Genomic DNA, 27,339 nt, shown 5'->3' with positions numbered 1-27,339 from the left:
CGTGCTCTATCTCTCACGCGCATAATTCAACCCCTCCCTCTTTCCCTCTCGCGTTTATTATGCGTTTTATTTATGCGCATTACGCGACCGACGTGACGCAAAGCGATGGGACGCGACGCGACGCGACGCGATGCCGGGCGGCGCACCGAACGTTTTTATGCAAAACGGAGTCATTTTTGCGTCGCGCACGACTCTCTCGATCGCGTTATATTCGCGAAAAATAACTTCCGCCGCTCTCTTTTTTCCCTTCCCGCGCGGTGAGATTTTCGCCGCGATGCAAATTTATAGTCACGGAGAACGCGGGCGGAATATATTAAACTGGTTGGACTTTTTACGCAACGCTTGACGATGTTAAATATGCGATATTAAAAATATGTACAAAGCGTCCTGAAAGTATCATCCCCTTAACTGGAATGGATTAAGAAAATTAGCGTCACTCGGCGTATTTCGTGCGCTGTAACAAATAATCATTATTTTATAATTAAGAATCTACAATGTTAGACAATCTTAACATTGCGAAAAAAGAAAATAATTTAAACGTATTTGTATTAGAAATGCCTTGTTATTGATATTTTTCATATTAATAAATTAAATATAATAAGTATTTAAAGTACAAATGTTTTTTTCTCAAAGTACCCGGCATTATTGTTATCGCACAAACAATACAGCTCGCGATAGCGAACATTTCGTATGCGTTTACACACCCCCTTTCTACCTGTCCTCCCCTTTCCCCTGACCTCCGCAAAGTGTAAAACAAACGACGGGGCGAGTGACAGTCGCGAGTGCGGCTCGCGTAACTCGATACTCTCGCGATATATATTCGACCCTTCGAGAGGAAATCGATATTAAAGAGCGACTGGCCGAAAGGGGAAATGATGATCAGCAGGGGAGGAAAAGGGGGTAAAGAGATGGCGCGAAATTGAAATCGCGAAGCCTCGCAGGTTTAAACTGCAGGGGTAAAAAGAGACGACGGGAGCGAGTTGGAGCGTAGAAGGGAAGGGAAAAGAAGAGGGAGAGAGGAAGACAGAGGGGAAAACGGGTGGACATGTGCCGGCGGGAAAATTGAGCGTTTCACCTGCACAGATTCCATAATTAAAATCAGTCGGTACCCTCGCTTGTCATTGTCCGCCCCACACTGGGCATTCATCCCTTCCCGCCCACCCTTTTCCATGTGGCCTGCTCCTCCTCCTACACCTCCACCTCCTGCACCCAGGATCACTGTCACCCTTCTGTCCACGTTCGACGTCTCTCGCGCATTTTTGCGCTATTTAACGAGAAAACTTTTCAAATCACATTCGCTAACCCCATCCCTCCCTCGCGATCGTCGACCATCGTCGCGTTTCCCGCCCTCGGTCACCTGACACTCGTCCATCATCCCTCGCGACAAAATCCGCGATCTGCAAACCCGCGGGACGTGGCTTAACTATAAGCGACAGTTATCACGAGTAATCTCGTGTTTATTTACAATCGCTTGATCGTACATTATTTAATTATTTATCATGTCGTACATTTAGAATGCAAACGAGTTTTCTAAATAATCGTCATCCTAAAATTCCGTCCATTTCTAGCGCTTTAACATACGCAAAGGGAACTATACTCGAAAAGACGTCTCGCGCATCCTTCGATCGACTGGAAATGCGGAACTCCTGGTATTTAAGTGGCGTCTTTAGGAGACAGGCAGAATTGGAGAAAGGATGCAGAGGATGAAGAGGATAGGGAGAGAGGAGGAGGAACCAAGTTCCTTGCAGGATTGAGCCCTCAAAGTGGCTCGACGACTCGTTATAAATTGTCGCAGAGTCGGCTCCTGAGAGGGTGCCGTGTATATGGCGCGGGAGTATGAGTTGCGAGATCTGGGTATAAGTTCGACAATCGGCGAGTTCCTTCCAGTGGAACAAATTAATTCCGCAGAGAACAAAGACGACTCGGAGTAAATTCGCCGTTTTTAGCTGGCAAACCGCGTTTTGATAACGCTGCCGGAGTTTGATTGGCTCATTAAGGAGGGCTGGGCTGAGATTCCACTCGAAAATTCATCCGAGTTCAAATTATTTGAAAAACATGTTTCAAAGTTAAAAGAAAATGTTAAAAAAATTTAATTATCCAAAAATCGTAAGTGAAAAGTTGTCTCAGAAATTAATAGTCATTAAAATTACAAAATATGTAAAATATTTGTAAAATTATTAATTACTGAAAAATATAAATCAACAATTTTTTTCAGAAGGTATTAATATTTTTCTTTAAATAAAGGAGTTGTTAAATAATAGATATAGTAGAAGTCTTTTTGAATATCATTTTTATATCAGACAGAAATCAAATAGTTAACAGCGAGAAATTAAAGACATCGTCTAATGACATCGAGGGAAAGTCGGATGCAATACATCCCTCTGAAGAGAGGACCGAGGAGCTCTTCATCTTAATTCCTAACATTTCTTTCACCTCGTCCTCCCCTCTTTCCCCACCTTTTCGTCATTTGGAGAAATCTCCCCTTTGTCTCGTCTTCCGCAGCTCGTCAAAAATTAATTCCTAATCGAGTTAGCTCTCTTTCTCGGCGCGGAACTCGTTAAAGGAAGTTGCGCCATCCTTTGTACCACGCTCAACTCCACGAGCATGTTCCTCTTCTTGCCTCCGAACCACCACTCAGCCTCCATCCGGTTCGCAGCCCTAATCGCGTCGAGATAAAAAAGTTCGCGAGCCACCACCGCTGAAGAAATTATCGCGGTTCTGTTTGTCCGAACTTTTCCATAAAGCGTTCCATAAAGTTGCCGGCAGCGGATTGGCGTCGTGAGCTTATCCCCCTTCGTGAGAAGTTTCGATATTCAGTCTCGATATTTGCGGTACCCTCAAAGTATCGAATGTGATAATAACATAATTTATATCGACGATCTTATCGCTGGTAGAGCCGAATTCTTCCAGAATAGTCTGGAAAAACGATATTATGTCACGCGCTATACGTGTTCATATAATAATTCCAAGCCGAAGTTTGTAAAGTTACACGGAGAGAACAGTTTTGCTGGTAAATCTAAAAGTTGACCAGATACAGGATCTGAAAATAATTTTGTTGGAGTATAAAAATTATTATAGAACGCTTAAACATGATAATAATTCTGCAAAAATTTTTTATCTTCAATCAATTAATTTGAATATATAATTTTATATATATAATTTATATAATTTTAAAGATCCAATAAAATTATTATCTATATTAGGGTTATCAATTGAGGTTGAAATAAGCCAGCAAAAGTGTTCTTTCTGTATATACAGGAAAAATCGAAGGAAACAGAAATATAAAAATGTAGGAAGAAAAGAGAAAATTAATAATGAAATTACTTCGGGGGCTTCGTGGCATCGGCTGGCACGAATGCCAGTCGATTTTCATCTGCCGGAAATGACGAGAGCTGCCTTTCGCGGAAGCATCTCGCATTCATTCTAGACGGGAGTAATACTGTTACATCAAAGACCTGCGCGAAACTTTTAAGTCACTTTTGATGTAAAGCCGACTGTGCCGCTGCGCAAACTGCTTTCCGAGTACTATTTTCCTCGGCGCTCCTTAAACAAATTCCCAGCCAACGAGGATCGCTGGCTCGGCGCGGGAAACTCTCGGAAAATCGCTCGATATATTGCTGCCCTGCGATTTACAAATATTACGGTTAGCTATAATTGCTAAAAAACGATCGTTATTATTAATAACTCTTTTATTTTAAAGAGAATATTTGTCCTGAATTATTTGTTGGATCGTCCGGAATTATTTGCGGAATATTTGTTCCGGGCTACTCGGAATTATTTGTCCTGTAAAATATTATCAATGTATGCTCTTTCATATTCAACAATTTTCTAGATGTTCTACACTTGAAAAATTTTAAATATTAATTCCTTTAACCAATCCCGCAGAATTAAATATTTTTCAAATTTTTTTTCGTTCAATTTTAAATTATATTTCTCGAATAACTTGAATTTAATAAAATTTCATACAAAATCTTTCAATTTCTCTTCAGATTTCACAAAAAAGATATTTTTTAATTATTACAAAATATTATCAATTATTGATAAAATCATTGTTTTTTGCATGTAAAAATGTCAAAAGATATACAAAATGTCGAAAGATATATAAAGATATCTTCATCATCAAATTTCCTTTTCCATCCCCAAGAACACCAGGGGCGATATATCCCATAAGCGACTCATACGACTATCGCACGCAAGCTATCCGTTTCAGGGTCAGCGGGTTAATCCCCAAAGGTGATTGATCTGACCCGGCCACGAAAGGCCGCGAAGGTGCGAAAGGTAGAAAGAGGAGTAAACACGTTATAGGGCCAACGCGGCGCACAGGGTAGAAATATAATACGGAGTATCCCTGAATCGACATCAAAAATATGCGCTCAACGATCAAAATTTTATTCTTACACATCAAATTATCTAATTAAAAAATAATAAAAAATTAAAAAACGGAAATTTGTATCTTGTTGCCGAGTACAAAATTACACAATATTAAAATTTGATATCTGTGGTTATATTCCAGATTTAATATCGCCAATTCGAAAATGTTTGATATTATTAATCACTGTCTGATTAAACAACAGCGTATGAAATCCTAAATATATCATTAACCCGTTAATATTTCTGTTTAAAATAAATTAATTGCGCTGCAATGGTGGAAAAAGAAGAAGACGAGTAAGGAGGAGGGGCAAAAGCTTGCAATGCTAACGAGCTGGCAATTCGATCCTGCAACAGGACCCAAGAGGCTAACGCGAACTTCTCCATCCTCTCTTCCCATTCTTTGTGCACCTGTCTTCTTTCCACCCGCGAGTCAAACCCGTCCGTTTCCATCTCTCTTTTCGAGATGCACACTCCATTTAATTCACTCACCGTGAAGAGCCTTCAGGTACGCCTTGCCTGCGTTGATCAGCTGCCTGGCGCCAGGATTGAACTTGTCCAGGATATTCTGAAAAAAAAAAACAAGAAAAATATACCCTCCATGAACCGCATTGAACGCAAGCTGAAATATATCGAAGCTTGAAAGTAAAGAAACTTTATCTTTTATTGCATGGACTATCTTTGCTCCGCTTAAACAATTACTTATAAATATCTTACGGGATAAATCTAAGGTAGAGGCAGGAATGCGCATTCTATATATAAATGAAGATAAAAAAAGAATCCACCGGTAAAGACCGGTTCTTTCGATTTTCCGTTATTATCTACCTTGACTCGTTTAACATCAAGTATGTTGTAATATCAGACACGTAATCGTGTTTTAAGCTTAGAACTCTCATCCTTTATCGTTTCGATTCCTACTTTAAGTACATAAATACTTGTTTCAATAAACAGCTACTATCTCGATACGAAACGATTTTCGAAACGTTAATCATGGTTAATTGACTGTGTAAACCGATAATCGCTGATAAAAATAAACGAGGTCCAATAACATAGGATTTGACTCTCCATGACAATCTGTATATATATGCCGTACACACACACACACACACACACACACACACACACACACACACACACACACACACACACACAAAACATTATATCGAAAACATCGTGTGTTCTTTAATTGATTTTTCCACGAAATCTTGAAAGTATTTATCGTAAGTCTGATTATTATCATCAGACAAATACGTGCACGGAATGCGTTGTTACTTAAACTCTAAATTAATCAGACAATCTGATAGCATGTTGTGTTACATTCTCTATCTTAAAATGTAATAGAAATGCTTCAACAAACGCTTCTAACGCTAAGAATGCTACGTTGCATTAGAGAATGCATGAATTATTTGTCGACGGATAATTGACGATAATAATGCAAATTGATGATGAGAAATGTAGTTAGAACTGATATGCTCGGCTTTATCAACATGAATAGTTATAATGGATTTTATTGCAATAGTAAATGCAGAAATTGTTTAGCAAACAACCGACTAGTACAAATTGGCTATCAAACTTCAGTCGTTGTAGGTTCACGAAACTTGAAACTATCGGGATGCAAAATCCAAGAATTCAATCCCAGAATTCAAAAGTTGAAGATTAAAATATTTGGTTTAAAAGTCAAAAGTTAAAATTCATTTATATATTGAAACACCTTAAATTACCATTTAAAAATTTTTGCTTTCTGAACATTTCTGAAATTAAAATAGAAAAATTTGAAAATCTATTTCAAATTAAAATCAACAAAATTTCTTGCAAGAACATTGAAGTCTAAAGTCTTGAGTGCTAAAGATTTAAAATTGAAACGATATTAAATGTTAGATATCTCCAAATATTTATGTTTTTTAATTCGCGAAAATTTCTAATGCCGCATACGTGTTGAAAATGCAAATTCTGAAATTTCGATCAACTCAACTTCGAATTAAAATCAACAGCTTCTTACAAAAACGTCGAAGTCTAAAATCTCAACTGTTAAATATTTAAGATCAAAACAATATTAAATATTACCTCCAAATATTTGCGTTCTCCAATTCGCGAGAATTTCTAGCGTTGCCTACAACGAAAGCGTCTCGAAAATGCAAATCCTGAAATTTCGATTAACTCGACTTCGAATTAAGATCAATGTTTTCCTAAAACATGCAGAAGCGCCCCGGGGGATCGTCCGTCGATCCCCCGGGGCGGTTTCCGCCGTGCCACCGGCGTCACGGGAGAGTCGGGGCGTCGTTCCGGAAGCGGGATCTAGTTTGAGGTTTCCTTCCCTTTCGGCATCGTGTCGCCGTCGAAGTTAAGGTGGCACTCACGAGGCGTAACTCCGCTGATGCGGTTACGATGTATCGATCCCCACGGTAAGAGCGTGACGGCTAAATTAAACTCGACTCACACCCCGACCTTCACATTGCCTCCGGGTTTCCGGGCGGCGGGGCATCACGAGAGGCGGGGGGAGGGGAAGAGGAAGGGGAGACGGAAAAGCCGTCGCGTCAGGTGCGTCGGAAGGTAACGGCGCAGATTCGATGGCGTGCCAATTATTTCCTGCGTTTTCCGCGCTCGAAAATCCACCGGTCTCCCGCTCTTCGAAAGCCAATGGTATTCTTCCGACTCGCCGCTTCATTAACGGCTGGCGAAAACAATTTGCCGAATCGCACGCGAACACGTCCGCTGGTGTAATTCACGTCCGTCCGCGCCTGGCTTAATTGCACGCTTCTCGATCTTCATTAAAACGCGCGGATGATAGCGATGCGAACGATACGAGCGGTACAACGATTGTTATTTAAATGTTCGACAACGATAGCATCGTATTAACGACTGGCAGATGATGCTACCGCCAGGTAGTTAGGTTAGGAGATAAGCCTCTCTACATTTTCGTGGCACGTCGCCGGCCACATTCTTACGCAACCTCTCGGGATGGACGTCGGGACGCCGCGGGGCAAAGTCGCCGGTTGCCGTGAAAGAATGTATACACAGGGTGAACGAACGATAGAGAATCGACCGTACCTCCTCTTCGTATACATCGCGAGATGAATATCTCGCTGAATATGAACACGTATGTACGTAAGGAGATTGGTGAGACCCATTAAGACGCGTGCCGCTAGTCAGCGATGCGTTACGTAACGTTGCGGATAAAGGCTGGAATTTTCACTGCTAATTTTCTTCGATGATCTTATCCAAATTCTCGCGCGTTTGTCGCATTTATCTCTCTCTCTCTCTCTCTCTCTCTCTCTCTCTCTCTCTCTCTCTCTCTCTCTCTCTCTCTCTCTCTCTCTCTCTCTCTCTCTCTCTCTCTCTCTCTCTCTCTCCCCCCTCTCTCTCTCTCTCTCTCTCTCGTCTTTTCCCATAAGAAGTGATATTGTATGCTTCTTCACTTCGATTTATTAATACCGTTTGCATTATTATTTTATTCGCATTATTCGCGTTTGCGCTATTTATTTTATTTATGTCGTTCATTCGCCGTCGCCGGCACGTCGCGTCGGCCGCGTCGTTCATTTATTTCACTTCCGATATTTACGGCAATCGCCATTCATTATTTTATCGCGAAAATTCCCGGTCTCTAACACGGCTTATGACTCCAAGTGCGCGCCATAAATCGCGCCGGCTCGATCTGCTTTTTCGAGATTTACGGCAAAGTAAAAAGTGTCGTCACCGCGCGACGGGGGACCGAAAGTCCGTGCCTGTGATCGATAAGGCCGCGGTAAATTTAGTCAGCCGATTCCGTTACAGTCCGCATAACTGGGCACAGCGAGCGAAATGGACGCGCGGCTCCTCTCTAACATCTCTTATTGGCAGACGGCCACTCCGAGGCGAGCAGGAAGAAGGCAAAGAGAAAAGAGAGAAACAAAACATGGGAAGAACGAGAAAGAAAGAGAGAAAGAGAGAGAGAGAGAGAGAGAGAGAGAGACGAAGGAAAGAACCGGAGATGAAGTCAAAGCCGATGAATGTCGACTAACGGGATAACATTGCATGAATTTCGCGTGTGCGTGGCAGCGAGCGAACATCCGCGTGCGGATTCCTCCCCGTCTTGCTTTGATGGCCACTCCTACTTGGTCGACAAAAATTCCATTTTCCGCTCTGTACAAGATATTCCACGATGTGGCGCGGTTTCCGCTTCAAAAACAGACTTCTTGAACGAATTCATTTGTGATCAATTTTTCTCGGAAGATTTTATTCGCTAGGTATCTTTCTCTCGCCTTGGAGATCATTAGAAGGCCGCAGAAAATTTCTTGAATTTCTTGTCGATTACCGAGCAAGGATTTCACGTTTACGAACGTACAAACGCGTGCTATTATTATTATTAATGATTCAACCGTGATAGCGATTGCGCAATTTGTAATTAATCAATTGCGCAAGAAATGATCGCGCGCGGCGCATACAGCGGCTCGATACAGCGGCTTAATAGCCGTTTCCATCATCATTCGGAGGAAGGGGAGGGGCCGAGGGAAGACAGCAGAGGAGAAGGAGCGAGAAGGAGACAGAGCGGTAGGTTCGCCGGACGACCTGGTGACCTCCTGAGCGTAGATTTACCGGTGGATGGTCTCGCTCGAGGATCCTCTCGAAGGAGCGAATCCTGCGGTCGTAATTCACCGCGGTTACCGTTAAACGGGGAAAGAGCCTAACTGCCAGCGAGAGAGAAAGAGAGAAAGAGGGAGAAGGAGAGAAAGAGAGAGAGAATAACGTTGCCGCAGTGAAGGTACAAAAATGCAGTCCGCTTCTTGGCCAGGAGAGTGAAAATGGCCGCAGCGCCTCTCGACCGCAGCGATTCGTTCGCGACATAATAGCGGACTCTCCTGTTCCCGGCGTTTTCTCGTACACAACCGCAGCCGTAAGGCCAAGACACCGCGGTTTCCGTGACGAAGCGCGTTCCCAACACACGTTTCTCCGTAATGGATTCCTCGAGTCTTGCATATGAGAGTCAGCTCGCAACTGCCGGTCTTCGTGACTCTCTAGAAATTCAAAGAATCTCAAAAAAGAAAAAAAAAAACAGTTATTCATACGAATAATCATACGTTCGTTATTAACCCGTGTTCTTATCGGTTAGCCCGCTAAATAGAACGGAAGCACGTTCCGCTTTGATACAGAATGCACTTTTTCTCTCGACTCGATAATTCTCTCGCGAGAGAGAGAGATAATTATCTGTTTCAGAACTTGTGCCGCGCCCCGTGCGTCGGCAGGCCTCGCTTATAATTTGTAGAACTCGCGTGTATATATGCATGTGTACGTATGAAGAGAGAGAGAGAGAGAGAGAGAGAGGGGAAATCGGGTTACGAGGCCTAGATCAATATAATCAGTTGATTAATTAGTTGCGTAGGAAGAAAAAGTGTATATGTTGAGTGATTTCTAATAAAAGAGAACCAGAAGACAAGGCAAGAGAGAGAAACAGACAGAAAAAGAGAGAGAGAGAGAGAGAGAGAGAGAGAGAGAAAGAGAGACAGAGAAGGAGGAAGGGAGAAAGAAGGAAGTCGTGCGTATTCACCTGGAACGACCTGTAGGAGGTGGAAACGATAGCAGCCGATATACCGTTAGCACCAAGGAAAACCGACATGTCAAACCGGTCGAATTTTTGGCGCGCGTGATTGCCTGCGCCGCGCCGTTTCGCAATCTTATGCAAACGCAATCTCGCGTGTGCGTACAACGGCGTGTGGTGCAACGAAGGTCAATGCGCCCATTCCGATATCGTCGTTTCTCGATTCTCTTTGCTCGCCAATTATTTTTCCTCTCTCCACGGGGAAGCAACGCGCGGGGTGTCCCGACATGCGGCGCGTCCCCTTTCCTTATCTAAAGTTGGTTTGCTCGGAAATATCCCTCGGAACTCCATCAAGCGTATATAATTTATGTAAAGCAATCATTATATATAAGCAATCATATATATATATATATATATATAATTATTATATATATATATATATATAATGATTATATATATATATATATGATTTTATATATATATAAAACGAGCGTGCTCTCTTCTGCAGCATGTCAGAAATTTCCCTCCGCCATTAAGAATATTCCAACCACGTTTTGCTGATAATAAATTTTATAAAGGCAAAGTTTTAATATAACAAGCGGTTACAGCTTGTACATTTCTATCTTGGCTTCCCGGGAAATTTTCTCGATATACGCTGATATTTTTTGTAAAGTACGACTGTGAATTTCGCTAAAATTTCAACCTTTAGCCGCGAGGACATCAATCAACCGAAATGAGATTTTCCCCAGGACGGAATTGGATTCTACCCCCGAGCAAAACAGATGTAATCCTTACGTATTCACGTTCTCCACGGACCCTTAATTACTCATTAAGAACGTCATCCGCAAGCAGCGCCTTTATAATTGCACATACGTTACCGACAGACGACGTCATTTAATCGTTTCATTGCGGGACGAAACGAAAGCTCTCTTCGCCACTTCCTACATCTCCATCTCCCCGAAGGGCCCTGACAAATTAGAGATACTCGCGGGCTTTAATGAGTTTTGGTCCTAATTAAGCCCGAGGACTCGGGCGAGCGTCAATACGTAAAGTTAACTGAATGGCATGCACGAATAATCCGGGCGAACGCGATAACGCGTAATTATCATTAATTGGCTCTTCCGCGGATAATCGCGTTAGCTGCTGTAACTGATGGAACAAAGGCCCGAAAAAAAATTTTTCATCGAGGCGACGCGATGCGAGACTCCCGACTCTCCCGAAAGCCACCGATATTTGTAGAAAAAGAGGAAGAAAAAAAGCTCTTGGCGACTGATTCCGCGTAAGTTGTCTCCCATGGCGACGCGAGAGGAAATTCCTTCGCTTATTAGCTTTATAAGCATGGAAGCTCCTTAAGAGCCTGGTCTCCCCTGGGACCCTCGCAGTCTCCGGGAACTTTGATTTCAGAACTTCGAATTTTCATGCGCATTTACACGAACGGAAGTCGACACGGCGAAAATTCATTCGGGAAAAGTAGAAAAACTCCGGGCGGGCCACTTGGAGCGAATCGAGCGAAAAGTTCCCCCGACAAAGTTGCCCTCTTCATTCCCGACAATGGACGGAAGAAACAGAGAAAAGAAACAGGAAGCCCTCTTGAAAAAAAAAAAGTCCGCGGAGATTTACGCGAGCAGCGGGAAAGCTCGGGGAAAAGCCTCGCTTGACGATCGGGAAATTGAGTTTCCCGGAGAGATCTTACTTCCCCCGCTCCTCTCGTGTTTCCTTCTCTCCCTGCATCCCGTCTCTCCCCTCCTCCCTTCCCCCCGAAACTCTCTTCATTTATTTATCTCCTGCAAGGGATGCGCGAGCACGTATGCGATCGAAATGAAATTTTCAATAAATAAATAGCGCGCGCCCAAAAATTCACGGAGATAAATGCGTGCATCGGCAGCGACGTGCCCGGTTTTCCGATGAGATAGCCTGAAAATTGCATCATCCAACGCCCGGAGCATCCCCAACGAGCCGACATTATAGCACTTACGAATTTAACGACCTGGGAACGACTGCACCGCGGTCGTGCGAAACTTCACAAGTATCAAAAAGTTCGCGCATTCGCCAAGTTTCGAGCGTCCAAGTTCCGGGCGCGTGTTCGCGGCTATAAAAATTCAAAATCCAAGGTGCAAGTTGTTCGAGGTGAGAATATGAGGACATACGGGGAAAATCCGTTTACGATTTCGCGCGTTTTCCGAAAATCGTCATCGGGCCGCGCATTTCGCAAGGACGTCCAAGGAACGATAAAGAGATATCGCTGATAAGATTCGATAAGGTAAATTCAGATAAAATTGAAAGACACCGAATGAGATTCGGCTCGACAATAAGAGCTCCGGGAACTCGAGCCGATTCGGATTTGGCGGCGTAACGCGATCGTAAAAATGGATCCGCGAAATTGCACGTTCGGAGGAGGATCTAAAAATCCCGAGGATTCGAGAGATACTCGAGGCCGCGCGAGATCCCGGGGCTCGTCAGTATTACAAGAGCAAATAGAAAGGAGCACGATAATTTCCCGCTCGTGCTGGTGCTCACGCCGCGTTGCACCGGGACTGGTTGTGCAACTGCAGCACGAAGCACAACCGCGCCGGTGTACGCCATTGCGTTGCAGAAGGTCGTAGGTGGTCCCAGGTGGGTCAGTCGACCAACTGGTTTCCAGCGGTTTCGCGGAAACTACCTGGAAGACCATGTGCTTTCCTGACAGAATAAGTGCAACGCAATCAGCTCTTCTCCTTATCGCGGGCGGGGGAGAGGGGCGGGGGGGAGGTGGCCGCAACGACGGAACGAGATATTCGAGTCTCTCAAGTGTGATTCTCATCGAGTCCCGGTCTTATTTAACAAATTCTTAATTAACTTGCCGAGAGACCGATTTCCAGACCAAACCGTCAGTTAAGATTAATCAGAGAACTTCGATAATTTTTTTACTTTTTTTTTTTCAAGGAAATATCGAAGATTTAATTAATTCTCCTTTCTCGAAATTGGATCGAATTAATTGTCAGTATCGAGCATTTGCGTATCCCAGAGACTCGTCTAAATGCAAACGCGGAATCTTCAGCAGTTGCATTTTCAACAGTTCGATGTTGAAAATACTCGAGATTGGAAATGTGCGAGGGAAACTATTGACTTGGCAAGAAACGATACGAAATTGTAAAGAGCGGAATGCGAAAGATCGCGCCGAACGACGAGAAAGTCGCTTTCGCTCGGCCACTCGAGAGGAGATCGGCCACTTCTCGTGGTGAATTGCGATTAAAACGGGGCCCGAGCCAGGGCCGTACTTTCTACGTTACGGTCCTACTATCGTACACCGTACACCGTACACCTGGCATAAAGCCAAGAAACTTCAAAGATGTAACTTTCAATCGAACAGCTATTATATTTAACTCTCTTAACTTCACTTCTTAAAATCGTAAAAATACAAAACACTGAAAATTAAAAATTATGGAGAAAATAATTTTGCTGACAAATTTAAAAATTTGATCAAATACAAATCTGAAAATAATTTTGTTGGATTATTAAAATTATTACGTAGGATATTTAAATGATAATAATAAAAATCTGCAAAAATTTTTTATCTTCTAACAAACAATTTGAATGTCATATATAATAATTTTAAAGGCCCGTTAAAATTACTTTTAGATCTTTATATCGGGCCAAATTTTTAGATTTGCCAGCAAAAGTGTTCTTTTGTATAATATCTATCTGTATATTATGTATTATGTTCTTTCCATGCAAGGATCAAATACTTTAAAGATCTAATACAGGATTTCATACTTAATTAATTAGTTTGACTGAGAAATGCAAAGATCAAAACTGTTTGGAGTGTCTCAGAATGTCTATTTCTCACAAAAAAAAGAAAAGAAATAGAAAAAAATAGAAACTTGTTTCGAAATTAAATTTTTGGAAAATTGAATAGCTGTAATATTCCTGAAGGCTTAAGAACCTACGTTAAAAGTGCTGCAAATATCTCAGGATCGTTTGAAGACCTTTTAATGATCACGGACCCGAGCTCTAAAAATCAACAATAAACATCGGAATTTCCGATAAACCGTGGGATTCTGCATTTCATAGATCCGAGAATCCATGAATCCGAGAATTCAGGCATGTAAATGCCGCCTTTAAGATCGCTCGAAATGTTTCAGGACTTAGGAAATCAATCGGAATGCCAGAGTTGAAACGAGGGGAACGCGATCGGCCGGGAGGCAATATCGCCGGATTGGAAACTGCTGTTAGCCATCGTGAACGAAGTCGGTTACGTCCGATTTGTTGCGGGGTGAACGATCTCGTTACAGCTTTATGCCCGATTACAAACCGCGGCTACAGAGAGGAAGAGGAGAATGGGGAGGGAGGAGGAGGAGGGAGGGGGGAGGAGGTGGCAGGGAAGTATCGCCGTCGCGTGAAAGCAGCCACGGACGTCTTTAATTATTAACTTTCTACGCGTTATTATCACGGAAAAGCCGTGGACGCGAGCATCGGATTGCGAAACGCGATCCCACCGGGCACAACAACGCGTCTCATTCCTGTTTAGAAAATGCCTTTGCTAATATAACTTCTTCCCCGACGCTACTTAATACATAACAGCGTAGCGATAGATGCAGTTTTGTCGAGATCTCAGATCGGACAAGTCGAGCTAAATTAAATGCGAGCCCGAGACCGGATGACTGAGAGAGAGAGAGCGGGATGAATGATTTCAAGTTGAAAAATTCACTCTCTGATTCATACCCAGTCACTTTGATTTTACCTCGATCAACCTTCCCGATCGTCCGTGAACAGTTACTCTCATGCCCGATCGTTACGCTTTTTTCAATCTGAGACGCGAGGTTTTACTATCTCGATTATCCGCCATTCTTCCTTTCACCGACCGTTGCTACAGTTATAGTTATGGAGTTTATAATTTTGCAGCATCGAGCTAAGAGCGATTCATCGCTCGCGAGTGAAAATATATTATGAAATATTACGAAATATTTTCAAGTGATATCCAAAGGTGAAACGTACGCTTTTCTCGTTGCGCTAACTTTTTATAGACTCGGTATATAATTAATTTACTCTATCGTACATTCATTAACATATCATTGATTAACGTAGTAATAATAATATTTAATAATGATAATTTTATTAGTTCAACGCGGAATGTTAATATTTAATTGACCTCCATATTATTTCGATAATGTCGTTAATAATTCACCGCCGGGGATTATCCCGCCGGTGTTTAAATATTAGCGGCCACTATGAAGTTTAAACGTAATTTCGCAAAGGCGGGGCGGCACTTATTTGCGCTTATCCGGAAGACGGATTTCGCCGCCGTATCCGTAAACAGGATGTTTTTTAACTGTCGGAAAGGGATTCCGACTGTCCCGCGGACGATCGTTGTCAGATTTATCGCATTTTCGCTTTCACCGCCTCCGCGGCTTGCGAGAACGCGCGTTTTCACCGTGAAGTTATTACGATCCCGCGAACCGGTCTTTTTACACGCGTGCCAGCTGTTGAAGCGCAATTCTCAGATATTCAATCGTGTGTCTTTCTCGCAGACGCGTCCTTTCAGGGAACTTTCAGGACTGTCCGCACGCACGTAGGAACATGTAAGAGCTGTATAGAATTCGATACATTTAATCATACATAGTTAAATGGATGTAGGGTACCAATTATCTCTTTTAAGAATACATATACTCTTTTCGAAGAAAAACAGCGTCATTCTTACTTTTCATTTATCGAAAATGTATTCTTTTTGAAGAAATTATTATAAAATGTCTATACAAGCTGAGGTCCACTTGATGCTTTAAAGCATTTTTTGATTGGTCAATTTGTAAAATTCTATCTCTTGATTAATTAATCAAATACTTCGAAACATTTATAGCGTTAAATAGACCGCGGCCACAATGATATTCATTTAATTGATCAAATCTTTTTTTGAGTGTGGAAATCAACCAATCAAGCAAATTCAGCAATTAGATGCCAATGGCAGCGCCGGATTGACTCAAATTGCTGTGATTTCCTACACTAGCTTATATCAAAAAGAATATTTCGTGACATATAACATGAATATATAACATTTTCATAAATATGAAATAATTTTAGAATAGTCATAAAATGATATTAATATAAATATATCAATAAAAATTATGTTCCAGAATTTTTTTAATTTTATTAAATATGTACATTTTACGCACGTAAAAAAAAATAATCCCCTCCCTCCCGGATCATCGTCTTTTTTTGAAAGAACGTACTTCTGTACTTTTTTCTTGTGATTCAGAGATGGTAACCCTAAATGGATGCCTCTCATTTTCAGCAAAATTATATTTTCATACACCGCGGTGGAAGGTTGGGAGAACGACTCATAAACGTGTTAAAAAATTCGCGTTGGGAAATTCATGTTTTCACAAAGCACGACCTCGCGAAGGATCTCGACGGAAAAGTCGTAATTCCAGCATTTTTCCTGGCCGTTGCTCGGCGCTTTTCCATTGGCCGGCCACAAAATTACCGAATGCACCGAGGCGAAGGGGGAGGCGGGCACACGTGCGCTTCTGCAGGAATGGATGTTTCCCTGGCTTCAGGAATCCCGTATGAATATTTATGAGCGACCATCTCAACCTAGGCGCGGTGGATGGAATCTACATTCCTCCTCTCAGTCCTCCCCTCCCCCCTCTTTCTTCCCTGTCTTCCCTATCTTCCTCTCTCCCGTTCCCTCATCGCGTAACAAACTTCTTTTCTCTTCTCCTCTCTCCGTACGACTCTCTGTCCAACTTGATCCATCATAAAATCGTAGTATATTTCCCTGTCAAGTGTATCCTTGAATCGAAGTTTCGACAAAGAGGATGAGAGGGGCAATTCCGGAGACTCGAGAGAGACATAATAATTTACATCGGTACGCTGCTATCTGCCGTCGTGTCGAATTTTAATTCGTCTGACAAACTTGACCTTCCTTTATGGCTTCAACCTTTCTCAAGTATAAGTTTGACGGGAGGGAGATATCGGCATCGCGCGAAACTTTTTCTCTTTTTTTTTTTTTTAATCTCCGGTAAAAACAACCGTTTTGTCAACGATATTATCGTTTATCGCGACCGTCTGGTTTACTGTTTATCGTCTATCGACGTCGGCCATTGTTCGTGCACGGATTGTCAATTAATAGTTAACGTTTCGGTATGGCGTAGCGTTCGAATAATGGGACGTTTGTATGACGGATAACGAAGGCTCGGGGAAACGCCGCGTGTGCGCGCCATCCAAACGCCGCGACGTTTCACGGGAATCGATCCCCGGCACACGTCACGGTTTTGAAGTTTCACGGTTTTTATTGCAATATTTACATTCTGATTTCGTCAACGCGGGCATTTTATCTCGCGTCCGATGCAAAATAGCGCGCGAGCGCGAGCGCGGGCGCGGGCGTCGACTCCGCTCCGCTCCGCTTCGCTTCGCGACCGGGGCGAAATATTTACCTTGCAATTCGGACATGTAATAACTCCGGATATTCCGCAGTCCGCGCCGACAGATGCACCGCTCGAGTTCAGTCCGTTTATGCAGTCTGCCCCTTGTTTGATTTCCACCGGAATATTTTACGCCAATGACGCGCCGCCCTCTGCTCCTCGGCACGAGTTTTTCGATAAATCGAGTGAGCCAACGGGTCGAAAAAAAATCGAGGCGCGTATCGCGTATGCGTGTTTTAAAAAATTCACGACTCGGAGGATGGCTGACATTCTATCGGGTTGCATAAAAGATGTCTTATTAATGTAGATCGAAAAATTAACTATACCGGAGCTGGAGATGCTTCTCATTTTTGCATAAATTTTTAAGTATCTTATATGACAGCATTAGAAAATGTATGTATGCCCGAAACAACATTTCATATTTCGTCAAATAATTAGAAAATTTATGTACCAAAAAATAAAGATCTACAAGAAATAAATTTATTTTTCTGTGTTTTCAAGTAATTTTGTCAATTCAGTTTCTTTTTTTTTTTTTTCTAAGGCTGATAGATATCATTTATTTTTTTTCTGAGCTTTTGATTTTACATACATAAAATATTTATATTTTTATAAAAAGGGCACACTTAACAGAAACCAATGTTTAATTTTAAATAAATAAAGCAACATATCATAAATAAATATTAAATAAAGATTACAAAATCTCATTTTATTCAAAGCTTTCATTGCATTTTTATTATACGTATCCACGTTCGATTCGAACGCGCTATTGATAATGTATGACAAATTTCACGACGTGACGCTAAAATAATGATATTGAAATCGATCAGAACGACCGCACCGGATTTCCTCTTTTCCCGAATCGGTCATAAAATTTCGATATTTTTTTCGCGATGAGATCGAAACATGATTAAAGCGCAAATAATTTCATAGTAAATTGCCGGATTTGTTCCCCACATGAATCCCGCACAATTGAGGATTTACAATACTCTCGATGATCGATCGGCCATTACTCTCTTTCCCTTTTTGTTTACTTCGTCTCGAATTATGTGCAATGGTCGTTGTCATAATATTTATCGTAAATCAGAAGTCATTGCGTCTATTCGCCGTAAATCTGGATTTACCCATAGCGACACCAAAATAAATCAAACCCGAGGAAGACGTTTGTAAAAACGTCGTTACGGTCGATGAACCTTTGTCGTTGCTAGCTTTGATTAATGCAAGAAATATTTAAATCACGCACCCATTCTCCGATTACGTTAATGTTTAATGCATGTTTCGAGGTAAACCACGACCATTCCTTAATAAATCGTGATACTCCAAAGCGTCATAAATTTCTGAAAATTATAGATTCATTTTCATAACCGCATAAAGGAGTCACTTGACGTAAATGCCTCCTAATCTTTTTCATAATTTATAAAAGAATTCATAGTTTAAAACAATGACGTAATGCATATTTATAGAAGTGAGAAAAAGTGGCATATAAATTTCTACATATAAATTATGATAATAATATATTACAATTTTTCCTATAACAAGTCATATGATTTTTCTGTATAACATCATTATTATATCAATTTATTATAAAAAAAAGTGTGATAGACTATTATAATGTCAATCTTATTTCGCATTTCAATCTCGTTTTCTCCTTAAATTTTCCCGGTCATAAATCAGACACAAAGAGAGAAAGAGAGACGCAAATCACTTTATTAAAAAAAAAAGGGAGAAAAAGGAAGGAAAGAAACGCAGATATCAGCAATCGCGCGCCGCTTATTGCGCCGAATAGCGCCATATTGCGACATGCTAATGAATTTTTTCCTCCGCCGGCAGGAAAAAAAAAGATTAATTCACTGCGGGTTCTTCCTTATGAAGGAAAGGGAACCAGAATGGGAAAGAGAGATATATATATATATATATATATATATATATTAAAAATTAATCATCTCGACCGTTAAGGACCCGGGGTTGTTCAGGGGCGACAAGTGGTCGTAATGAACGCTCTAATGAACATGCACAACGAGCACGGCCTCGTTAAGCCACGTGGCCCGATCGTTAACACGTGTCCTCCTTTTTAATTGTTACCTAGGACCCAGGGAGAAAAGGGAAAGGGTCATATGGAACCAACATGCCGTGGAAATAGAGTGAAAAACATTTCGTCCCTCGACGCCTTTCAAGCCGAATAATTTCGCGATCCAACGATCAAGATATGGACCTGGTCGACTTGCGGGAAATCCTGTAGGAAAATCCGGAGATGCGTGAACGAAGTTTCTAAATCTTCTGGAACTTTGCCGCGAGATTGCGCGCTAAGGGAAAAGCGCGAAGTTATAGAAGAAAAGCAGAAAAAAAAATAATTGCATGTTAATATTAAGTAACTGCGTAATGCACAAATTTCTATATTAATTTTTACAAAAGTTGCAAAATGTGTTTGAGGAATTCGTCCTTGAAGGAAAACATGATAAAAACGAACGAACTTATTTTTATCATTTAAGATCTCGCTGACACGAGAAGTTCGCCCCTCGTTTTATATATCTTTTATGACAGATATGTAATAACAGTTGCACGCCTAAGAAGATTACGTATGATGAAATTAAACCATTATTGATTTTACAAAATTAATTATATATATATATATCAGCCAAGGAATGCGCGGTTAGAACGACATTCTGTAGCGGCGGACACCCTCCGCGCATCCCGCACCCTCTGCGCACGAAAACCGATGGCACGCGCAAGGGGGGAGAGGAGGGTGCGTGTAGATCGGAAGCCAATTAATATCCATGCTGAGGCACTTCCCCCCCTCTACACTTGCCAGAATAACCCCGCTGAAACATATCTACGCGCATCGTGATATACTCGCGTCATGGGGCTCGCTTGTCAGCGACGGGACCCCATAAACTCCCGGCCGCGCGATAACGGGGTTAACCGGCGGTTACCTCGTTATTTCGATGCGATCTCCGGGAGATCGTAAACGAGGCGTCGTTCCACCGCAACCGGGCACTGCCGCGATAATTATGTCGGACACCCTGAGGGCCTGATTGCGAAGCCAATTTCCTAAAGGATTACCCAAAGGATTACCCTAAAAATGTGGATTACGGGGAGGAGGGCGCGGGAGATTTCAGGCGAGATTCCGATGAAACCGTAAAATTTCAAAAACATCAATTAGATACTTTCGCTCTTCGACGATAATCATATAGGTCGGCATCTATATAGCACTTACATTTCAACGAAAGAAATTTCCATCCTTTCTAATTCGTCTCGAAATTATATTTTCCCGGTCAATCGGGGCATAACTGTCCAATAATTGAAAGCAAGCGCGTCCGATTAATTTGCAATCGGACTCCGGTCGAAAGGATTCGTTACTTACCTTGTAGATCTCGTCTACGAGCCTGGTGAGTTCCTCGGTCTCCATGATGAAAACTCCGTTTTTCCCGGCTTCACGAGATGCTCATATTTTCCCGTCCTCCCGAGACCGGATCTCACGTGGCCGGCCCGCTTTCCCGTGCTCGATCACGATTCGCACGTTTCGATATTATCGCGCTCTTCCTGGAAGGAAAAAAAAACCGAACGTCGAGGATTAGATGGTCACGTAATCCTACGAATGTTCGTTAAAATAAACATACGTGTACAAGACCAATTTAATAAATTCACGATAAAATCTCGGGAATTTCTCTCGATCATATTCCCCATATTAGAGAAATATGTACGTATGAAATATAACGAACGGAAATGGAATTATTTATTATTTTATTTAATTATATTTAATTAGTAGTACCATCGCGGTATATAAATGATACTCGACAGTATCCAAAGTCCATTTCTGAGATCATGAATCTTGAAGCGCGCGGATCTGTGAATTCTTTCGCGGGTCTTTGACTTTCCTGCCATTTCTCTGCGCATATCTTACCTAGTTATTTATCTGTTACTGTGTTTTTATGATAATGATCGCTAATAGAAAAGCGCATTCCTCGCTCGATTGTGACCAGTCGGTTGGAATCTCGAAACGCCGCTTAGGCTAAGCACAGGCTAGGCATTACTCATACGTAGAGCGGGAGAGGTCACGTTTCCCAAGTACTTTCATTCCGCAAGGACACCCAGGTATGCGCGAGCGGCTACGGGAGAGCCGCATAACTTCGCCGCTTTTATCTCTCGACGCGGATCTACAGGCTGAACGTTAAAGTTGTTCACGGATCGACGATCGAGAAACGTAGTACGCTAGATCTCTCACATAGACTACATAGGAAAATGTATAATAATAATCTCACGCACCAATAGACGTAATTACGTCTTTTCCCCATAAAACGCATAAAAAATTAATGCGCGAATATCTTTCTAAATTATCGCGCGAATATGTTATCGACAATTCAATAATACATCACCCTCCGTGCGTGTCGCTGACAGAAATGGATGTTTACTCGGTGATTTGACCGAAAAAAATTCGAAGAGAAAAATATCTCTGAACTTATGATATATTAAAAAAAAAAAAAATCATATGCGCCACTCGACTATATCCATACAAATTCGTATATTTTATATTATATTATTTTATATATATATATATATATATATATATATATATACATATATCAAGATATATGCGCCGACGCCAAAGGTAAACACCGCAAATAATTACAATTGCACGCGACGTTGACGTCACGGCAGGAACGAACAACGATTGTGAGAGTGTCACGTGCGCAACGTAAAAGAGTCAACTGGAGCGACTGCAAACGAAATATCAATCGCCACGACTCCGCGGGCATATGTAACATAATAGACCGATTAATAATAAAGCGGTTGCTCGACTCGCCATGCCCGGCCAAGCGTGCTTAATTAATAAATTGACGTTTCATAAATTAATCCACGTGACTCCGAATTCACAAAGTTCGCCGGGCTGTTTAAACTTTATCAATAATTCCGACGGCCCGAGTAATTTGTCAGTTTGTTATCCGTTATTTTTGCACGGTTTGCATTAAACTGGCATATCGATGGAAAGAGACAGAGAAGAAAGAGGAAAACGGAGCGGGGAGTAAGGTATCTTTGGATAATCGAGAAGTGCATAATTTTTAATTAAATTTGGCCAGGTAAAATTCGGGAAAAAAATAAAGAGCGGACGGAAGTTGCCGGAAACACGCGGCGGGATGTTCCGCCGGCGAAATTATCAATCCATTCGAAATGTGTAATCAAACGATCGTCGTGATTCGATGAGCGAAATGTTGCGAATAACGGCCGGGCGTTCGTTCGATTTGTTAAATCGCGTCGATCGATGCGGCGCGTTGTGCGATTCGATCGCGATCTCAATACGAAGCAGAAGATTCGATTAAACGATGAAAGCGCCGCAAAATTCAACGCGGCCTATCGAAAACGCGTTTTCCCTCATTCTCTCACTCTCTCTTTCTCTCTTTCTCTCTGTTTATCTCGGTCTCTCTTCCGCTCATGCGGAATTCGCTCGCTCGCGAATTTCGCCGACGCAACTTTGCAAACGCTCGCTCACCCCGAAAGCTTTCAAGCGAATTAAATTCTCTCGAATCGTTTACGATAAAATGTTTCCCTTTAATCTCTCTAATCACCGACGCGCTCTGCAAACTTTCGCGAATTTAACAGGCGAACGTGACTAGGGACGCTTTAAAATATCGATACCTCCACGAGCTCGCGCTCGATTGCTAATATCAAAAGTATCGGTGCTCGATAGTTCTTGGCGACCGAGTTGAAACGAGCGGCCGTGACAGTGAGCGAGATAAAACAGGATATAGATAAATAATTATAACGAATGAATGACAGCTGTCTCTCTTTCCTTCCGAAGCGTGTGACGATTGTCTCTGGCTCGTCGAATCACATTTATTAAAATAAGTAATAATAACGAATTAATTAATAACTTCAGTGTGTGTAAAATATGTCAGTATTATGAACATTCATTAATATATATATATATATATATATATATATATATATATATATATATACATACAATCTGCACGCGTATTATAAATTAACGTTAATTTAATAATTAATTCTATTAATTATAAACACACCGACAGAAAGTCAAACAGATTAATGGATAAATACACGCCCGCTAAATATGAATACTCTCGATGGTAATCATTGTTTGTCGAAATCGTGTTCAGAACCGCCAGCTCAAATAACGCGCTATCAATCAATCCTGTGCATCGGTGTATCAAACTTGCGCCGTGTGTGTTACTTTCTTCGTTACGAGATCCGCATTGTTACATCACCGGCGTGAATATGTTTATTAGAGCGGTCGACTACCCGTGCCGTCTCACGCCTCCTTCGTTCTCCCCTCTTCCTCCTTCTCCTTCTCCTCTTCCTCCACGAGAAACTTAATTCTGCTTTCTCCGAGCTGACTTATCGAAACGATATTTACATTTAAACTATACGTGTCGTAAAGAAAAGCGTAATATCCGAGAAGTAATCGATTAAGAAATACTTAATTAGATTAGCTACATAATTCTGCCTTTGAATGGACAGAGATGACATTTTTATACTTCTAATAATAAGATGCGCATCTTAAAGTTTATATAAAAAGCTTTACTACCGATATTTTTTCTAAAAAAGAATCTAAGTTGTCGTAAATTTAAAATAAAATTTTCAAATATTATGTATATGTATTTTACATATACATTTAGTGATATTTCTAATTTTTAATTAATTTATTATAATTATTTTTAATTAAAGATATAAATCTCTTTGTGATTTTCTATTTTCTCAAATCAATCATTCCTTAACGTTGCATCTGTCCTTTGAAAAGAGTTTTTGTCCTCTTTGAACGGATCAACGATTCTGAAAGCTGTTGGCGCTAAAGAGAAAAAGGAAAGGAGAATGCAGAAAAGAGCAGACAAACCCATTCACGTTGGTATTAACATAACGTCTCACTATACAATACGCGCCAACGCCTACGTGTCGCAGGTGCAACCGGGAGTTCCTGCCCGCAGGACATCGGATCCGTTCTATGACCGTTACGACAGAGCTGGACAGAACGACATTCCTCGGCAATCGCGATTTCAATGCGATTCTCGTGAATGAATTCCAGTAATCGAGGCGTACGGGCGCGTCCTAAGAATTTCACGGAGATGAGGATTCGCGGATGAGAGAAAAAGAATCGAAGAAGCGAAGGCCTTTTGCTGGCGAATACTAGAACAATCGGGAATATTAAAAGTTGCGAGAAGATATTTGAAATTTTATATAAATTATGTTAAAAATATCATATTTCTCATCGCGCATATAATATATTATATATAATATATCATATTTAACATATCATTTTTCTTTCGAGGGTATCAAAGTATGAAGACGCTCGTTTCCGGAAAGTAGAGAAGTTCAGATTCGAACCTGACTAATGATATATTTTTCGCAGTGAGATATATTTCTGCAAGATATTTTTAAGTGGTATCATTAAATTGATTATCAAGATACTAGAAGGGATATATGTACTCTGGCTCTGGTGTGTGTGTGTGTGTGTGTGTGTGTGTGTGTGTGTGTGTGACTAGCTATATCGCAAGTCCGTTAGTAACGGCACGTAGTGCCGCAGTACCAAGCCTGTTGAATTTATATACATATAAGAAAGGCATTTATGATTATGACTGAATCCCGATATCCATTATTTTTTTGAATTTATATGTGCATAAATTAAATAAATATATCAATTTCATGTGTGTGTAATTGATATATTTATTTTATATATATATATATATATATATAAAATATATGTATATAAATATAAATTCAAAAAAATATTTAGTAATATCAAGATTCAATCGTAATCGTAAATACGTTTCTTAAATATTTTTAAACATAAAAATATTTCGTTGATTTATAAATGTTTAAATTATCAAAGTATTTGACATTTATGACAGCATCCGAAGTCGTGGTCGGAAAATTGTCGGATGACTGTTAAAAAATATACATATAATGTTCATTTTCTTTCCAGTACATCTTCCACAGAGGCATAATAATGATGATAGCGCGCGTGCAATATCGGGGAGCGACTTTATTACCGACGCAATATTTTTCCTTTTTCAAGGCCAGCGAGATGAGGGGAAGGGGGAGGGAGGGAAGGCTTATAGAACTAGTTCTATAAACGAGATTCCACGAGCTGTAAATTGGCGCGAAAAAAAAGCGCATACGCATCTCCAAAGCAGCCGTTTTATCTCTTTCTTTCCTCCGCGAGCTAAAACATCCTTGACTTTCAAAGCTTCCCTCCACCTCCCCCCTTCTCTTTCGTGCTTTTCCTGTTCCCTTCCTCTCTTACATCGTAGCTTTAATTATCGCCTCAAAGGGCCCCACCCTTTTGCTTTATTTATCCATCGATGATGTTCCCTTATCCTGCGTCGTCAAAGAAATCCTCACGGACGTTAATTAACCTTCGAACGCAAAAAAAGCGAGACTGCAGAAACGAATATGAGCGCGCCGATATTCATTGCAATAATGAAAGAAAAGGAAACTATTCTTTAACTCCTTTCATCGTGTGCCCTACCATTTTTCGTTTCCGACAATCCGACAAGTAGGATCTCGAGGATAGGATTCTTCTATTTCAAAAGAATACGTAACCATCGCGTATCTTCGTTTAACACACACACACACACACACACGCGCGCGCGCGCGCGCGCACACCTACTTAGCTATTTTCATTAATTTAATTATCAACATAACTTAGAAATATAATTTTCAAAATAATTTTAGTTTATTAATTTTTTTTCTCTATTAAATTATTACGTAATAGATAAAAAAACCATGAGAAAGATTTTTATAAATCAATAACCGCTACAACTCCATAGCAAAAAACACACACATTTACTCAGCTTATTTTCGTTTAATTATTAACATAATTTACAAACATAATTTACAAAAATAAATAATTTTTAGTTTATTAATTTTTTTTCTTTATTAAATTGTAATACACAAAAAAAGAACCGTGGGAAAGATTTTACTCCGAAAAGGGATTTTTATAAATCAATAACTACTATAAACTCCGCAGCAAAATTCCGGATACGAGCGTATGTTAAATAATAATAAAAGATCAGCCCGTATATTTCAGTTAGTTGATCTTCAATATATCGCAAAATCGATGTTTACGTTTCGGTTCGGCATCTCTCCCGTATTTCGATTAAATTCGGCGCGCATCCTCCGCGAGATGTAGCGAATTTAAAAATCACGCGTCGCGGACGAAGACAGAGCCGCGACAGGTCGGGGGACGGTCAGGGGCGGGCGGGTTAAAGAGAAAGAAATTTACACCGTGACGGAAATCACGCGCGGTAAAGAGTTAACAACGAATAACGAGCTGCAATGGACCCCGGGCTCAACTCGAATTATCTGTCGGGACATAAATTCCGATTTACAACTGACACTCGGTACCGTTCAATACTCGGCCTCGCGCTTATACATTTCTCTCTTTTTTTTTTCCTCTCCTTCCCCTTTCTCTTTTTTTTCGTCGCTCCGATAATGGTGAAATGGGCCAGCCATTTTGCGCGTTCGACTTTAAGAGACATAACGATGAAATAGAGAAGAAGAAGGAAAAGAAAAGGAAAGGAAAAAAAGGAAGGAACGAGGTGGAAAATCCGAGGGAAGAGTTCCATCGGCGTCGCGGAATCGTTCGCGGATGATTTCCGTCGATGAAATATTCATAATTTAATATGTTCCTCTTTCGGTTCCGCGTCTCTCTCTTTCCCTCTTATTTGGATGGGACGTTCGCGAGATGAAATATTCATCCTTGAGATGACGATGATGTCGGTCCCGAGAAAATGCAGCACGCGTCATCGATTTCCTCGCGAGTAATCCAAGCGGAATCTTCGAGGCGACGTGCGGTTTGCGAAACGCGATTCCTCCGACTTTTTAATCCTTCCGCTCGATCCGCGAATTAATATACCATTTTCTATTTTATAATCCGGGTTTTTCCTAAATGTAATTATTTTCTATTACATAATCTCTCTTTCTTCGTCTTTCCTTCCGTATTTTAATTTTAATTTCTCTTTAACGAAATAACGAGTTTCTTGATATCTACGAGGACTCGCGATACTTTTTCCGTACGATTTACATTTTGCGCAGTTTTAAATTCTTCGA

The 27,339-nt window shown here is 41.1% G+C and overlaps 1 protein-coding gene across 1 annotated transcript in view; it reads right to left on the bottom strand.

The window, feature by feature from the left end:
• The window catches only part of IRSp53 (Insulin receptor substrate 53 kDa), a 76,129-nt gene that overhangs the window by 47,520 nt on the left and 1,270 nt on the right, over positions 1-27,339 (bottom strand). The window contains exons 2-3 of the mRNA XM_011643816.3: positions 20,636-20,814; positions 4,861-4,936 (exon numbers count right to left, since the gene is read on the bottom strand). Of these exons, the coding sequence (XP_011642118.2) occupies positions 4,861-4,936; positions 20,636-20,680 (121 nt within the window). The 5' untranslated portion in view covers positions 20,681-20,814. The remainder of the gene's footprint in view (positions 1-4,860; positions 4,937-20,635; positions 20,815-27,339) is intronic.

The sequence above is a fragment of the Pogonomyrmex barbatus genome, unplaced genomic scaffold, assembly GCF_055798465.1.
Source record: "Pogonomyrmex barbatus isolate J1 unplaced genomic scaffold, ASM5579846v1 scaffold2, whole genome shotgun sequence".
Taxonomy (NCBI): domain Eukaryota; kingdom Metazoa; phylum Arthropoda; class Insecta; order Hymenoptera; family Formicidae; genus Pogonomyrmex; species Pogonomyrmex barbatus.
This window is presented reverse-complemented; position numbering and strand designations above follow the sequence as displayed.